Below are 18,339 nucleotides of genomic sequence, written 5' to 3' on the forward strand. Positions count from 1 at the left end.
AGGCAGACAGAGGCAGAGGGAGAGGGAGAAGCAGGCTCCCTGCCAAGCAAGGAGCCCGATGTGGGACTCAATCCCAGGACGCTGGGATCATGACCTGAGCCAAAGGCAGCTGCTTAACCAACTGAGCCACCCAGGCGTCCCGGGGTAGGGGTTCTTAAAAGAGTAAAGGGAGCTTAAGAGACATAACAACCAAACGTTGCATGTGGCCTTTGTCTGGATCCTGCTTTGAACCAACTAATCCTGGAAAGTCATTTGCAACTTCATTGGGAACTGACTTAATTTTAGGAGGTGCGATGATGGTCTGTTAAGGGGGGATAAAGGTGAAAAAAGATTTGCTTAAAATAATCTAGCTAAAGTTGGGGGCGGGGACAGATGAAACAAGATCCGCAAATGGTTGGTAATGATCAAAACTAAGTGATTATACCTTCCGCTTCTGTTTGGAATTTTCCAAAATAAAGTTTTTTAAAAAATACAAATGCCATCTGAGGCATGAAACGCTCTATTTCACACAGTCCCCAGCTGGTCCTCTAAACTTACTTGTGTTAGCTCCCCTAGACCCTGCTTTACAGCTGTCCTTTCTTTTTTTCTTTTCTTTTTGAAAGATTTTATTTATTTATTTATTTCACACACACACACACACACACACAGAGAGAGAGAGAGAGAGAGAGAGAGAGACACAGAAGGAACACAAGCAGGGGGAATGGGAGAGGGAGAAGCAGGCTTCCTGCTGAGCAGGGAGCCCAACACGGGGCTCGATCCCAGGACACCGGGATCATGACCTGAGCTAAAGGCAGACACTTAACAACTGAGCCAACCAGGTGCCCCTCTTTTTTTCTCTTTAAGAAACTAAGTGTTTATTTAGAATGAGAAGAGACAGTCCAACAAATTGTAAGCAGTCAGCTACCGTACACCCAGTCAGTGACCTGGCAACACTTTCTCGGCCCTTACTAAGCCAGCAGATGCCGCAGGTTCCTGGTCTAAGCACTTGTAAGTCTCCTCCCCTCTCCTCCCAAGGCCCATGCACGGGGGCTAGCGAGGTGGGAGCATGGGGAGTTGATGCCTCCGGGAGCCGGCCACCCTTATGAAGTACAGGACAGACACCTTGGTGGGTAGGAACCCACTAATCTATATCCCACCCAAACACCCAGTTTCCCGGTAGGGCCAAGCCCCGGCTGCCAACAGCCCCAATAAGATACGTTTTATCAGCTGCCTTCCCTTTGCTGTCTCATTTCCTCATTTCCCTGCTGGTATACTGTCATTCCTAACATCTTCTGAGCAATCCCAGGGCCCCACCTTATGCCCTCAGCTGTCGATGTGCTAATACGTGAACCAAAAATATAATACCGCTGAGTACATGCTTAAGTCAAAGAGATTTCACTGCATGGGCAAACTCTGATTCATTCATGTGGGCTGTCTGAAGGTTGTCGAGCGTTCTTGGGTCAGCAGGAAAAGGGGCCGCAAGTGATTAACAAGGTCTGCCATGGGCAAGTGGTGACCTGCTTGGCATGTCTAGGCATTACCTAAGGATTGTCAGCCGGATCTCAAAGCCTGGAGAATAATCCTCATAGTGGATGATCTTGGCAAAGATCATTGGGGTGATAAAATTGGCCAGCGTGATCACAATAGAAGGCAGGTACAATATCAAAAGGTTCTCTCCAAAAACCATCTTGTCAATTTCCTATGAAGATAACAAGGGAAGTTGCATCACATACGAAATGACCTTGAAAGAACTAACTACACGGACATCAAGTCATTATGCTATACATCTTATGTTATATGTCAACTATGTCAATAGAACCAGAAGAGAAAAAAAGAACTCTGCTATATATATATTTAAAAACAAACAAAACATATATGTCATTCAGCATGGTCCCTAAACATGAGCCATTTTCTGGGGTCCTTGGGTCACTCAGGGGCTTAAGTGTCTGACTCTTGATTTTGGCTCAAGGAATGATCTCAAGGTCATGAGATCAAGCCCCATGTCTGGCTACGCACGGAGCATGAAGCTGCTTGGGAGTCTCCCTCTCCTTCTTCCTTTGTCCCTCTCTCTCTCTCTCTCTCTCTGTTAAAAAAAAGGGGGGGGGGCGCCTGAGTGGCTCAGGTTGAGCCTCTGCGTTCGGCTCAGGTCATGATCTCAGGGTCCTGGGATGGAGGCCCGCATCAGGCTCCCTGCTCATTGGGGAACCTGCTTCCCCCTATCTCTCTGCCTACTTGTGATCTCTCTCTCTCTGTCAAATAAATAAATAAAATCTTTTAAAAAATAAAAAATTAAAATTAAAATTAAAAATTAAAAATTGGGGCGCCTGGGTGGCTCAGTGGGTTGGGCCGCTGCCTTCGGCTCAGGTCATGATCTCAGGGTCCTGGGATCGAGTCCCGTATCAGGCTCTCTGCTCAGCGGGGAGCCTGCTTCCCTCTCTCTCTCTCTGCCTGCCTCTCCATCTGCTTGTAATTTCTCTCTGTCAAATAAAAAAATAAAATCTTTAAAAATAAAAATAAAAATTAAAATTAAAAATTAAAAATTAAGGGGCGCCTGGGTGGCTCAGTGGGTTAAGGCCTCTGCCTTCAGCTCAGGTCATGATCCCAGGGTCCTGGGATCGAACCTCACATCGGGCAGGGAGCCTGCTTCCTCCTCTCTCTCTGCCTGCCTCTCTGCCTACTTGTGATCTCTGTCTGTCAAATAAATAAATAAAATATTTTTTTAAAAAATTAAAAATTAAATAAAAATAAAAATAAACACAAGTCATTTCCCTTTTTGGATGTTCGAATAGAGGAATCATGCTCTAGTATCAGAGAAAGAAAAATTAGCTCTATTGAATGAATTAAGGTCAAGTATTAAAAAAAATTCATACAGTCTATATTAATGGGTAATCTAAAGTATTTTCAAGGCCATAGTAGTTATTGATTTGGACTAGCCATTCTCTCCTTTCAGAGTACTAGACTATTTGGCCACATACACAGCTATCTGGGGAAAAAGCTATTATTTCCTGGCCTCTCTTAGAATGAGTTACAGCTATCTGACTAAATTCTGGCCAAAGGGATGTTAGTAGACATTTTGAGTGCAAGCACTTAAAAGGTCTTGCCCTTGAAGAAAAGGGTATACCTTCCCATCCTTCCCATTGGCTAGAATGTGGACATGCTTAACTATCTCGTACCACACAGAAGAGGGCATACCCTAAGGATGGCAGAGCCACAAGATGGAAGGAACCTGGGTCCCTCCTCCAATGATTGATTTCATTAATCAAAGCCACCAGACTAACATGGATTTTTTTTTTAATATTTTACTTATTTATTTGACAGACGGAGATCACAAGTAGGCAGAGAGGCAGGCAGAGAGAGAGAGAGGAGGAAGCAGGCTTTCTGCGGAGCAGACAGCCCGATGTGGGGCTTGATCCCAGGACAGTGGGATTCTGACCTGAGCCGAAGGCAGAGGCTCCAACCCACTGAGCCACCCAGGCGCCCCACCAATGTGGATTTTTAAAACCACTGCTCTTTTAGGTAAACTGGGGCCACAGCTAATCAGTAGTGGAGTTGAGGAGTAAATGTAGGTAGGCAAACCTGAATTTGAATATTGTGGATTCTAGGAGGAATTCCAAACACTCTTGTTGGATGGTCTTATATTTTTATTAAAAGTAGAAATTGGGGGGCGCCTGGGTGGCTCAGTGGGTTAAGCCTCTGCCTTCGGCTCAGGTCATGACCTCAGGGTCCTGGGATTGAGCCCCACCTCAGGCTCTCTGCTCTGAGGAAGCCTGCTTACCCCTCTCTCTCTGCCCATCTCTCTGCGTACTTGTGATCTCTCTCTCTGTCAAATAAATAAATAAAATCTTAAAAAAAAAAAAAAAGTGGAAATTGGGGGCTACTGGATGGCTCAGTGGGTTAAAGGGTGTGCCTTCGGCTCAGGTTGTGATCCTAGGGTGTGGAATCAAGCCCTTCCTCGGGCGCCCTGCTCAGCAAGGAGCCTGCTTCTCCCCCTCCCCCCTGCTCATGCTCTCTCTCTCGCTATCTCTCTCTCTCTCAAATAAATAAATAAAATCTTCAAAAAAAAAAAAAGTAGAAATTGGTTACCTCTGATTTTTAGTTCTCTGTCTGAACAGTCTAACTTAGATCCCTACATATAAAACAGAAATGACACTTGACACACCTAATGTCCAACCAGGGTAACAGTTAAACTGACTTTCACAGAGTACTCACTTTTTTCATGTGCTCTTGTGAGAATATTGTCGCTCTATAGATTGCGTAAAAGCATGCGGCTAAAACGGCCAGAACAATACAGTTCAAAAACAGTCTCAGAGAGTAAATCCGTATGGTCTCTTCTGATGTCCTTTCTGCTATCTTTTGCCGAATTCTTTCTTCCTCGAGATCTGCCTGAGGGCCAAAGAAAACTCATCTGTGAGCATGAGGGGAAGGGATATTCAGGGGTAGAACCTGGAATTCATCATCATGGTCCATCCATCCCCCTTTAAGACCTTCTTTAAATGTTCACGTCTGCCCAGGTATCTTCCCAGACCAAGCCCAACCAGCTTTCATGTTTACTAAGGCCTAAGTCAAGGTAGAATCTCCTATCTATGATAAGCAGTTAAAGGCACCTGGGTGGCTCAGTTGAGCATCTATCTTCGACTCAGGTCAGGATCTCAGGATCCTGAGATCTAGCCTCATGTAGGGCTTCCTGCTCAGCAGGGAGCCTGCCTCTCCCTCTCCCTCTGCCTCCGCCCCCACTCATGCTCTCTTTCCAATAAATAAAATCTTAAAATAAATAAATAAATAAAAAGATTGCACTTACACTTCACAGTAACTGTGAACACATAAGCAAAACCTATTCCTGGCACTACTTAACTCTAGTATGTGTCATTCCTTTGAACAAATCACACATTTGATTTGATCCCTTCCCTCTCACTTTATTAAGCTTTTGTTATGATCATCCCCTCCTCCTATTTTTTGGTGGGTTTGTTCAAGATACTGTTTGCTTCTCTTTCTCCCCTTAAGAATCTGGAAATTCTCTTGTATTTTTCATATTCTCCCCACTCCACCTTGTCTAGTTCTGTTTCTCCTGGTGTAAGGGATGCATGACAGGTTCTCATCAGGTGGAAAAATAACACTAGAAGGTGGTAGGGAAGGAGGGCAAACACCATCCCCTTCCACCCACCCTCATGTGCCCGGCTCCCCTCCCGTCCCCAGTCCACCAGCTCCATGCATCAGTGAAGGTGATCAAATCCAGGAGGTGGTTCTCCATGGAAAGTTCTGGAAGATGACACAAGGGCAGCTTGCTAAGCACTAAAGAGAGCTTGGCCCTCACCCAGGTTCTCTGCCAGGTGCAACCCCCATAGCTTTCCCAGGCATGACTTCACTGGCAAGGAACCGGCTGAGAGAAAACCCAGCAGCACTCACTCGGAGCTCATACCGCAGGCTACTGTGCTTCAGGTCCGCCATGCTGCGGTTGGTGATGCAGAAGTCCCAGCCGGCAAAGATCTTGTTGCAGTAACTTTGGAAGTGCTCCTCACTCCGGATCAGGTTGATTTTGAATCCTTCCACCGACCTGACCCCAAAACACGATGACCCTTCTTAGAAGAACAACAGTGAAACACGGACCTGTGGATTCGCTTTGCTGACAACATAAAAAAGTTACGCATGGCTGTGTTTTCCACTCATTTTCACAGGGACAAGTTTTGGACCATGCCACGTATATGGGGCAGCTAACCAGGTAGCTCGTTGTGAAAAAGAATCTCATCTATCCAAGGGCTTCTCTCATAGTTGGAATAAAATCCAAACTCTTGACCACAGCCTAGAGATCCTGCACTATGCCATCCTTCCTCCCATACGGCCATGCTGCTGCAACTACCATGGCTTTTTTTCCTTTCTAAAAACTCACAAACGGGGCGCCTGGGTGGCTCAGTGGGTTAAAGCCTCTGCCTTCGGCTCAGGTCATGATCCCAGGGTCCTGGGATCGAGCCCTGCATCGGGCTCTCTGCTCAGCAGGGAGCCTGCTTCCTCCTCTCTCTCTACCTGCCTCTCTGCCTACTTGAAACCTCTGTCTGTCAAATAAATAAATAAATAACTCTTAAAAACAAAAACAAAAACAAACCAAAAAAAAACCTCACAAAATTCTCTGGCCACAGGGCCTTTATACTTACAGGACCCCTCTAAGAACTCCTCAGACAGTTCTTCCCCTGCCTCTTCCCATGGCTGCTTCTTTCTCATCATTCAGGTTTAAGCTCAAACATCCCTTCCAAAGATTCCTCCCCATGCCCTCCAAAGGTCTGACCCCACTTCAGCTTAGTCTACTTAGTCTACTTTTCTTCATGGCAATGACCCTAATCGGCAAGTATTATGGATTTACTGCTTGTAGCCCGTTAACTTGACTACATTTTAAACTCCTTGAGGGCAGGTAATGGGTGGTCTTGCCACATTTATATCTGGAATGTCTGGACTGTAATACGACCACTAGGAATGAATGAATCGATTACTTAAATCGTAAAATAACCCAATATTTAGAGAGCAAGCACCTGTTCAGGTCAGATGCCACACTGTTGCACACTTTGTAATTTTAATTCATTTAACTAACTAAAATTTAAATTAAAAGTTTAAAATTTTAATTAATATTCCTTGCTATTCATTTCTTGGGAACCGGCATCTCCCACTGAAGCACCTGTCTACCGTGGAAAATGTGACGTACTCATACCATCTGGACCCCCTGCCTTTAGTTGAACGGTCAGAGTTGGGTATCTGAGTGAAGAGCCAAAAAGCCTCTTAAAAAGGATTTCTGAACCTGGGACCTTCGGAGTCCACATAAGAAAGCCACCACCAGGGGCTCCTGGGTGGCTCAGTGGGTTAAGCCTCTGCTTTCCGCTCTGGTGGTCATGGGCTCATGGTCTCCGGGTCCTGGGATACAGCCCCGAGTTGGGCTCTCTGCTCATCGGGGAGCCTCCTCCCCGCCCCCTGCCTTCCTCTCTGCCTACTTGTGATCTCTCTCTCTCTCTCTCTTTCAAATAAATAAAATCTTTAAAAAAAAAAAAAAAAAGAAAGGAAGAAAGAAAGCCACCACCAGGAGAATCACCAGAGATGAGCGAACCCTTTCTTTTGGTTGTTTGGAAGACATAACCATATCCTTATCGTGCCTGTAATTTGGAGTTTCCTCCCTTCCTTGGTTCTCTCAATTCCCTTTTACCCAGTTTGTCAGAGTTGGATTTCTGCCACTTACAACCCAAAAAAGACCTGATTAGCAACCATACTAGATCAGAGATAAGGTTACATTACAGTGCTGGCAAACGTGAGCAATGATGATTTGAGTGCTGTTCCAGCTAGCAAATCTTGCCTCTGTTACCTCTAAGTCTCCTCGGCGTACAACATACTCACAAACTTTTTTTCCCATATCCCTGGAATGGGACTCTGAACTCTGCTCGTCCCTTGGGCAATGGCTCCCAGACCGCGAATAAACTCAACCATCAACGGTAATTCCAAAAGAACACAATGGCCTGATAAATTTTACCTTTTTACTATCCAAAGAAGGCTCAGGGCCAGGTAGGCAATTGTGCTTAATAAATAAGCCAGGGGAAGATCATAGGTGAAGTTGTGAAATTTCACTCCATCAATGGTGTAATGTCCATAAAAGAGGCAGGTCTCCTCCAAGAAACCCTGAAACAAAGTCAAAGGCATAAGGTCACACTGGTTATGCTCACTGCAGGGAACTGGGAGACCATCTCTGCCTCAAGGAACCCACGTTTTAGTGTCATAGTTCATCCCTGAATTCCCAGACACGGGAACAATCCTACAGTCATAAGGACTGCTCAGCTAGTGTCTGGGAAACAAAGCTTTGATAAAACTCCAAGCATTAAAAATACAGAGGTGGGGTGCCTGGGTGGCTCAGTGGGTTAAGCCTCTGCCTTCAGCTCAGTTCATGATCTCAGAGTCCTGGAAGAGAGCCCCACATCAGACTCTCTGCTCAGCAGGGAGCCTGCTTCTCCCTTTCTCTCTGCCTGCCTCTCTGTCTACTTGTGATATCTCTGTCAAATAAAAAATGAAGTTTTTAAAAAAAAATACAGAGGTGTATGATCCAAAAATGAAATTAAGAAAATAATTCTGTTGCTGCTGCAACAGCAGCAGAAAGGGTAACATACTTAGGAATAGATTTAACAAATGACGTGTAAATCTTACATGCTTAAGACTAGAAAACATTGTATAAAATATTAAAAATCTAGGGGCGCCTGGGTGGCTCAGTTGTTAAGCATCTGCCTTTGGCTCAGGTCGTGGTCCTGGGATGAAGCCGTGTGCTGGGCTCCCTGCTCAGCTGGAAGCCTGCTTCTCCCTCTCCCACTCCCCTTGCTTGTGTTCCCTTTCTTGCTGTCCCTCTGTCAAATAAATATATAAAATCTTAAAAAAAAATTAAAGATCTTAAAATTAAAGGGGCACCTGGATGGCTCAGTCAGTTAAGTGTTAGACTCTTAATTTCAGCTCAGGTCATGATCTCAGGGTCATGAGATTGAGCCCTGCATCTGGCTCTGTGTTCAGCATGGAGTCTGCTTGTCCTCCTCCTGCTCCTCTCCCTGTCTCTCCCTCTCTCTCAAAGAAATAAAATCTTTTAAAAAATTAAGATCTAAGTAAATGGAAAACATACCATGTTCATGCACCGGGAAATTCACAGCAATCTCCAAACTGATCTATAGATTCAACACACACCTATCAGAATCCCAGGTGTCTTCTTTGTAGGAATTTACTAGCTAATCCTAAAATTAATGTGAAACTGCAAGGGACCTAGAATAGCCAAAACAATCTTGAAAAAGGGGGCACCTGGGTGGCTCAGTGGGTTAAAGCCTCTATCTTTGGCTCATGTCATAATCCCAGTGTCCTGGGATTGAGCCCTGTATCGGGCTCTCGGCTCAGCAGGGAGCCTGCTTCCCTTCCTCTCTCTCTGCCTGCCTCTCTGCCTACTTGTGATCTCTGTCAAATAAATAAATAAAATCTTTAATTAAAAAAAAAGAAGAAAGAAATGGTAATGATGGTGTTGTACATAAACCATGAATCTTGGAACACCACATCAAAAACTAATGATGTATTTTATAGTGACTAACATAACACAATTAAAAAAAAAAAAAGAAATGGTGCTGAGACAGCTGGATAGCACATGAGAGAGAAAGAAAGAAAGAAAGATGGATCCTGGAGTCCCGGGATCGAGCTGACATCGGGCTTCCTGCTCAGCAGGAAGCTTGCTTCTCCCTCTCCATCTCCCCCTGCTTGTGTTCCCTCTCTCGCTGTGTCTATCTCTATCAAATAAATAAATTAATTAAGTTAAATAAATTTAAAAAATAAAAACTTTTGTGCTTCCAAGGACACAATAAAAAATCTGTAAAGACAATCCAGAGAATAGAAGAAAATACTTGTAAATCATGTATCTGATAAGGAACTTGTATCTAGAATATATAAAGAACTCTTGGGGTGCCTGGCTTGCTCAGTTGGTAGAACATGCAACTCTCGATCTTGAGGTTTTAAGTTTGAGCCCCACCTGGATGTAGAAATTAAAAATAGAATCTTTAAAAAAAAAAAAAAGAACTCTTAAAACTCAAAAATAAAAAGACTCAAAATAAAATATTGACTCAAAATAAAAAGACTCAAAATAAAAAATAAAAACTCAAAAATAAAAAATAAATCCAGTTTAAAAATGTGAAGAGGGGGGGCGCCTGGGTGGCTCAGTGGGTTAAAGCCTCCGCCTTCGGATCAGGTCACGATCCCAGGGTCCTGGGATCGAGACCCACGTCGGGATCTCTGCTCTTTGGGGAGCCTGCTTCCTTCTCTCTCTCTCTCTTTCTCTCTCTCTGCCTGCGTCTCTGCCTACTTGTGATCGCTCTCTCTGTCAAATAAATAAATAAAATCTTTAAAAATAAATAAATAAATAAAAATAAAAACGGGAAGAAGGGGCGCCTGGGTGGCTCAGTCATTAAGCATCTGCCTTCAGCTCAGGTCATGATTCCAGGGTTCTGGGATTGAGCCCCACATCGGGCTCCCTGCTCAGCAGGAAGCCTGCTTCTCCCTCTTCCACTCCCCCTGCTTGTGTTCCTGCTCTCTCTGTCAAATAAATAAATAAAATCTTTAAAAAAAAAATGGAAAGAGGATCCAAATAGACATTTATTCAAAGAAGATATACCATGGGGGTGCCTGGGTGGCTCAGTTGCTTAAGTGTCTGACTCTTGATTCCTGCTCAGGTCGCGATCTCAGGGTGGTGAGATCGAGCCCTACGTTGGGCTCCACGCTTAGCACAGAATCTGCTTGAGACTCTCTCTTCCTCTCCCTAGGCCCCTCCCCCACTTATATGAGGGCTCTTTCTCTCAATAAAAAAATAAAATCTTTAAAAGAAGGTACATAATGGTCAATAAGCACATGAAAAGATAGATGCTCAACCCCATTACTCATTAGGGAAATGCAAATCAAAATCACAAAGACGCTCCACTTCATACAAACTATACTGGCTATAATCAAAAAGTCAAGTAAATACCAAGTATTGACAAGAATGTTGGAGACATCAGAACCCTCACACACTGCAGGTGAGAATGTAAAATGGTGCCACCACTTGGGAGAAGTTGGGCAATTCCTCAAAAAGTTATACAAGGGGTCACCATCTGACCTAGGATTCCACTCCTAGGTATATACCCTGAAGAATTAAAAAGATCTGTCCCCAACAAAAACCTCACCCATGAACGTCCAATAAGCAGCATTATTCATAATAGCCAAAAAGGTGTAAACCACCCAAATGTCCATCATGAATGGACAAACAAAATGCAGTATATCTGCACAATGGAATCTTTTTGGCCAGAACAAGGAATGAAAGATTGATAAGATGTCACACATGGATGAACCTTAAAAACATGCTAAGTGAAAGCAGCCTGAGATAAAAGACCATGTACTAGAGGATTCAGTGTTGATGAAATGTCCGGAACAAGCATTTCGTAGACAGAAAGTAGATTCATGGTTGCTTAGGGCCGGTTAGAAGGACTAGTAGGGGATATGGAAAAGGCAATGGAATTATTTTAAGGCAATGCAATTATTCTAAGATTGACAGGTGATGACAGCACCTATACACTAAAAGAACATTGAATTGTACACTTTAAATGAGAGAACTGTATGCTATGTGAATTATCTCAATAAAGCTGTTACCAAAACCAAACCAAACCAAAAAAACCCAAAGGTGCCCTATGTGAAAATATAGAACAGAAAAGTTCCTGACTCCTTAGGGTGGAAATAACTGAACACACCACACATCTCCTTTGACAGTGGAAAAATTCTAGGAGAGTGGGAAGACAGTATATCGAGAAAGTAGAAATAGTATATACGTAGTACAGAGATGTTCAGTATAGTGTTGTTTATAAAGGGGTAACATGAAAGCAACAGGGGACTTGCAAGACCATGAAAAAGCCATATTATAAAATATGAAGCAACACCATAAGAAGTAAGTACACGAGAAAGTTCGAGAAGGCTATGAGCCAGTATGGCCTCTGGGGAGAGGTATTTTTACCTTTCATTCAATAAATTCTTAAATTCATAAATTTTTTAAATGATTTTATTTATTTTATTTGTAGACAGAGATCATAAGTAGGCAGAGAGGCAGGCAGAGAGGTGGGGGGGGGCGGGAAGCAGGCTTCCTGCTGAGCAGCGAGCCTGATGTGGGGCTCGATCCCAGGACCCTGGGATCATGACCCGAGCCGAAGGCAGAGGCTTAACCCACTGAGCCACCCAGGCGCCCCTCATAAATATTTTTTATGATAACCATATATTCTTATATTGAATATTGAAGTATTTTTTTTGTTGTTGTTGTTAGGAGAAAAGTGTAGGAATAGAAGACTCCACCTAATTTTTCTGAAGGCTGGGGACACAGGCCATAAAAACTTGCCCCACTACAGGAAACCTGTTTCTATTGCCCCAGGTTGATATCAGGCTGTCATTGATATGTCCCTCCAAATAATGAAATATTATAGGGCAACGATCCAGTAGGCCTGGAAAATAATCTTTCTGATTTGATTATGAGCTCAACTGTTTTCAGCAAAGACAAACCAGTGTTTAAAGATTCATTCATTCATTCATTCATGGGAGAGCGAGAGAGCACGCTCCAGAAGAGAGCAGGCGGGACAGAGAGCAGGCCGTGGGGAAGGACACGGAGAAGCTGAGCAGGGAGCCTATGCGGGACTCGGTTCCATGATCATAACCAGGATCATAACCTGAGCCAAAGGCAGACCTTAGCCAAATGAGCCACCCAGGCACCCCGACAAGCCAGTGTTTAACCTCTCTGACCAACTCTCCTGTCATCATATACAGTCTATGGAACATTTATTAAGTGCATCTATCAAGGGTCCTACAATTTTTCCTATAAGGAAGGAGGTTATACTGTGTAGAGATCCACAAAGAGAAACTTCTCGTGTGGAACGTCATCTACACAAACAGGGCCAACAGTAGTTCTGGGAATCCGATCCCACTTTGCTTTCACTAGTGACCTTGGATTAGTCCCTGAATTTCTTTCTTCCTTACATGTTTTAGAAGCTGATTCTGTTTCATCTTTTGCATGGTGGACATTTTAATAATCACCTAACAGTCCCTTCTCATTGCTCCAAGGAAAATATGAGCTCAGAGATGTAAAAACCGGTTTTTCAAAATCAAATGCAATGGACAGACTCCACTTTACGTTTCGAAAAGTGGATGCTCAATGACATGGCATTTTAAGACCAGTAACTTTCAGAAAGATTTATTTTATTTTATTTTATTTATTTATTTTTAAAGATTTTATTTATTTATTTGACAGAGATCACAGGTAGGCAAAGAGGCAGGCAGAGAGAGAGAGGAGGAAGCAGGCTCCCTGCAGAGCAGAGAGCCCTATGTGGGGCTCGATCCCAGGACCCTGGGACCATGACCTGAGCCAAAGGCAGAGGCTTTAACCTACTGAGCCACCCAGGCGCCCCAAAGATTTATTTTATATATTTGTTTTTTTTTTTTTAAATCTAAAGGAGTGGTTCTTCTTCCTCTTCTTTTTTTTTTTTTTTTTAAAGATTTTATTTATTTTATTTGACAGAGAGAGAGATCACAAGTAGGCAGAGAGGCAGACAGAGACAGAGAGGGAAGCAGGCTCCCCGCTGAGCAGAGAGCCCGATGCGGGGCTCGATCCCAGGACACTGAGATCATGACCTGAGCCGAAGGCAGCGGCTCAATCCACTGAGCCACCCAGGCGCCCCCCCCCCTTTTTTTTTTTTAAATAGGCTCTGTATCTCCCATGGGGCTTAAACTTCTTGCCCTGGGATCAAGAGTCACATGCTCTCCCCACCGAGCCAGCTAGGTGCCCTTCCAAAGGAGTGGTGTTTTTTTGTTTGTTTGTTTTGTTTTTTAAAGATTTTATTTATTTGACAGAGAGCACAAGTAAGCAGAGCAGAAGGCAGAGAGAGAGAGGGGGAGGCAGGCTCCCTTGCGAGCAGAGAGCCCAATGTGGGACTTGATTCTAGGACCCTGGGATCATGACCTGAGCCAAAGGCAGCCGCTTAACCCACTGAGCCACCCAGGTGCCCCTGGAGACATTTTTGATTTGTCACAACTGTGGCTGCTACAGGCATCTAGTGAACAGAGGTCAAGAACACTGAACTTCCTACCGTGTAAAGGAAATTCCCCCACAACAAAGCAGTGTTGGTTCCCAAACATCAGCAGTGCTGAGGTTGAGGGAAAACCGGTCTAGAAGGCAGACATGGCCACTTTTCATAGCTACAACCTTATTTCCTGAAAAAAAGAGGGATATACAAATGGATGCACACACAAAAAATAAATTTTTAGAAGAAAGAAGATTAAAAAAAAAAAAAAAAACAACTCTTGGAACTATGATAGGAAGGATGAACTTAAAGTTCCACTGCAGAGCAAGGCTTTAACCTGGGGTTACTTTGGATTTGGGGGAATGTATATGGACATGTACGCATGTGGTGTGCACACACACACGAGCATATATATGTCTGATGCATCTCTCTGTGTGTGACTACCAGGAGGAAGAGGTGTGGCTTTCAGCAGGGTGGCTTACATGGCTGGGACCCTACCATGTAAGGTTTTATAGTGCCTGAGGAATTAAATAGATTCTATCTGGGGGGATTGATACTTCTGTCTTTGGGGGAGACTCAGTATTTTGTTACAAGTCAATCCAAAGGGGGCTGGGACTAAGGAATGGCCAGTGGCTGAAAGGGACAAAGCCTGTTTTTTCTATGTTCTAGCCATGGGTGGGGAACATTATCCTTGCTGATGAAGTCCCTGCAAATTCTGTTTCTTTTACTCATATTTGTGTCAAATCCTGTGCCTGGCTCTCACTGCAGACAATCAGGAATCTGATCTTTAAAATAACCTACTTTCAGGGTGCCTGGGTGGCTCAGTGGGTTAAGCCTCTGCCTTCGACTCAGGTCATGATCTCAGGGTCCTGGGATTGAGCCCCACGTTGGGCTCTTTGCTTGGTGGGGAGCCTGCTTCCTCCTCTCTCTCTGCCTGCCTCTCTGCCTACTTGTGAACTCTCTGTCAAATAAATGAATAAATAAAATCTTTTTAAAAAAATAAAAAAATAAAAAAAAACAACCCACTTTCACTCTATTGAGGGTCCAAATACAGAATTATGTTAAATACTTACCGTGCCAGAGAGCAAGTCTATGACATAACTATAAAAGTATATGAGTCCAGAGCTACTTATTGGATATATGGTGCACTGAACATCTGTAAAAAACAAAAACAAGATCAGTGGAAAAGAGGTTTACAGTTTCCACAACGTGTCTATCATAAGTTGTATATATAGGCCTGCACATGTATGTTCCTTTAGAGATGTCACATATAATCATGTTTGGATGTTTGTGAATTTGTGGTTTTCTATTTGTAGTGCAAACCCCAATATACCAAGTATAGCACCATTTTCTCCTCTCCCTACACACCTATTGATATATGTTTTTTCCTATATACTTTTTTCTATATACTTTGTATATACTATTTGTACATATTTTTTTCTATATACTTTGTATGTGGGTCCACTTACATACAGTGTGCATTACATACAGTGGAATCATTGTGATTGTGGTTGTGATCACATCATTGTGATTCCACTGTATGGACAACCCATTTTTTTTAATGAACAATTTTTTTAATTAAGAAAAAGTAGCATGGGGCGCCTGGGTGGCTCAGTGGGTTAAGCTGCTGCCTTCGGCTCAGGTCATGATCTCAGGATCCTGGGATCGAGTCCCGCATCGGGCTTTCTGCTCAGCAGGGAGCCTGCTTCCTCCTCTCTCTCTGCCTGCCTCTCTGCCTACTTGTGATCTCTGTCAAAGAAATAAATAATAAAATCTTAAAAAAAAAGAAAAGAAAAGAAAAAAAGTAGCCTGGAAACAATCCAGGTGAAGGAAAACCAATTTTAAAAAGATCTCGGGGCGACTGGGTGGCTCAGTGGCTTAAGCCTCTGCCTTCAGCTCAGGTCATGATCTCACAGTCCTGAGATCGAGCCCTGCTTTGGGCTCTCTGTTCAGCAAGGTGCCTGCTTCCTCCTCTCTCTCTGCCTGCCTCTCTGTCTACTTGTGATCTCTCTCTCTGTCAAATAAACAAATAAAATCTTTAAAAAAAAAAAAAAAGATCTGTATGTGTGTGTAAATAAACACACAGCTTCATTAAAACAACCTATGCATTTACATATGTGCAAATAACTAAGAAATTATCTGAATGTCAATTTTAATGATACTACCTTATCCTTGAATGGCTCATTCATCAACGGCTCATTTCCCTGTATCAGTGAGCTATTGCTTCGTAACAAAGAACCAAGTCTCAGTGACTGAACATACCAAACATGTATTTTCTCATTCATGGAGCTGCAACTTGAGTTCACTGAGTTGATGAAGACTGAGCTAGGATGGAACCCAGGCTTCCACACGGGCTCAGGTCTGCACCATATGACTTCATTCTGGGGCCCAGGCTGAGGCAATGGTTATCTGGGCAATGTTCTTCTCATAGGCAAGCCAACCACACAAGCCATTTCAAGTGAATACTCCACTGGACAAAATCAGCCACATGGCCAAGTGCAATACCAATGGGACAGAAACTATTCTTTGCCCACAGTGGGAGGCCCTACAAATCACAATTACAGGGGAGTGAAAAATCGAGGAAAATAACCCAATCTACCACCCCTTCTCTGGGCTTTAGTTTCCCCTTTGTTAAGGAAGGGAGTAGAACCAGTTCTGTCTGCCAAGGCCAATTCCAGTTCTGCCGTTTTATAATTCTCACTGAAGTCAGGCTCTGACTCAGCTTGCCTACTTCTGGCCCCCAGCACGGAGCTTCCTACCTAGAGGGGAAATAGTAATGTCTGTAGAATGACAGAGACTCTCCGTGCTTTTGTTTGAAAACACAGGATGCCCCAAAGATGAGACTTATGTTGATTATTCAGTAAGAAAACAAAGGTCCAGCACTTGGTGTAATGTCTGGCACGTGACTGGTGGAGGCCTGAGTGTCCCCATTAACAGACAAAAAAGTCTCAACGTAAAGTTACAAGAGTAGGTTATATCACGTTTGCTAAATTTTCCTCTTAGCTTGCAGTGCTTTCCTGATTTCAGCAAATGCCTTGCTGAAATCAGGACTGGCCAAGTGACTTGCTTTGGGTAATGAGATGCAACAGAAATGAAAAGTGTCATTTCCAGGCAGTAGCTTTAAGAGATGGGATGTTTGCCATTGGTCCCTTTTCCTTTGGACACAGTGACCATCAGTGGTCCAGAGAGAGGCTGTTCCATCAGCTTGGGCTCCAGAGTGAAGATAATACAGAACAAAGCCACCGCCCAACAGTACTGGGGTGAGAAAGAACCTTTTGTGTTTTTTAGGTGCTGAGAGTTACGGGGTCACTTGTTTCTGCAGCATACCCAAGCCCATCCTAACGCAGGCACCAACAACTTAGAATACGAAGATTCCCAGAGAAGGAAGCCGTGTAGACAGGTACACAGCCACAAGAACATTCTCACAGCAAACCAGGGCTTAGACTCACCTGTGTCTTCGGACGGAATGAGCACGAAGGTGCTGTTGGTGATGTTGTATTTGGTGAGCAAAACTGGGAGCAAAACCAGCATAAAGATGATCAGAAATATCACCAAATTCAGCAACACCAGAAACCGCAAGAAGGAGAAATAGGACTGAATCCCAGTGCCAAATTTCCCTGGAAAAAAGAAATCTAGACATCACTGACCAGGACTATTGACCCACATGCATTACCCACAGTAGAACCAATCAGCCGAAAAGCTGAATTTCGAGTAATATTGATGGGAGAGTGAAGAAGTATTTTGGTTTTCTACTGTTGGTTTTAAGGTTCTTCCTCTTTCTAAATCTACCCTTGAATTAACTACTTGACAATGCTGTGAGGCAGGACTCAATATATATCTTTTCTTATATCTATATGAATATCTATATCTATATGAATATCTAATTGACTCAATGCCATTTTACTGAAAAGGCTACACTTTTCCCAGTGGATTGAGGGAGTGTTTTTGCAATGGATCATAAATGTATGAATCCAAATAACGTAAAATAAAATGAAATAAATGTATGAATCCATTCCTGAATTCTGACCAGACATGTGCTAAACAAAAACCTCCAGAAAGGCCACCACTGAACAAGAAAGGAAGCTGGGGATAGTGGCTGAACCCCTGGGCTTGGAAGCTTGGATTGGCCTGGATCAAATCCTTCAAATGCTGGGTCTGCCTCATCCTAGCTGAGTGAACTTGGGTAAGTATTTTAACCTCCCCGAGCCATGCAAATGATGCCTACAGGGAATGCTCTTATGAGAAGTAACTAAGCCCATCCAAGGAAAACGTTCAACACAATGCCCCGCTCACAGAAAAAGGTCAGTCAGGGTTAGCTTTTATTATTTGGCTCCAACTGTGATGCTATACTTAGATCTCAGAAAAAGTACAACCAGACGGTTAAGTTTTAAGTGAGCCCACGAAGCCTCTGGTGATAGAGTTTACATTCCCCCAAGAAAACAACAATTGAAAAAGGTACTTCATTGAATAAGTTACCAAGAGTATTTTATAAATCCTAAAATAGTAATAATGACAGCATTCCTTCCATTCATCCTGCCACATTCCCTACAAACTTGAAAAAATTCCTACATTAGCAGATTTGAGGAGTTGTTTGTAAATCGTTTTTGCTTTACGGTAGAAACTATGTCATCCTAAGAGGTATTTTCACCCTGGCTCTGCTATGTCACCCAACTGTTTCAATGTTTTCTCCTAATTTTATATTTTGGCGCAACTTCCAGTTTTTGTATACTTGCTATGGACTGAATTTTATCTCACCCCCCCAACCCCCACCCCTTCACCCTATGGTGAAGCCCTAACC

The 18,339-nt window shown here is 43.4% G+C and overlaps 1 protein-coding gene across 1 annotated transcript in view; it reads right to left on the reverse strand.

Annotated features, from left to right (window-relative positions):
* TMC7 (transmembrane channel like 7) overlaps positions 1-18,339 on the reverse strand; it is a 54,525-nt gene that overhangs the window by 16,753 nt on the left and 19,433 nt on the right. The window contains exons 4-9 of the mRNA XM_044233104.1: positions 16,991-17,158; positions 14,615-14,697; positions 7,481-7,626; positions 5,383-5,530; positions 4,189-4,362; positions 1,521-1,678 (exon numbers count right to left, since the gene is read on the reverse strand). Of these exons, the coding sequence (XP_044089039.1) occupies positions 1,521-1,678; positions 4,189-4,362; positions 5,383-5,530; positions 7,481-7,626; positions 14,615-14,697; positions 16,991-17,158 (877 nt within the window). The remainder of the gene's footprint in view (positions 1-1,520; positions 1,679-4,188; positions 4,363-5,382; positions 5,531-7,480; positions 7,627-14,614; positions 14,698-16,990; positions 17,159-18,339) is intronic.

This window comes from Neovison vison, chromosome 14 (genome assembly GCF_020171115.1).
Source record: "Neovison vison isolate M4711 chromosome 14, ASM_NN_V1, whole genome shotgun sequence".
NCBI classification, from domain to species: Eukaryota; Metazoa; Chordata; class Mammalia; order Carnivora; family Mustelidae; genus Neogale; species Neogale vison.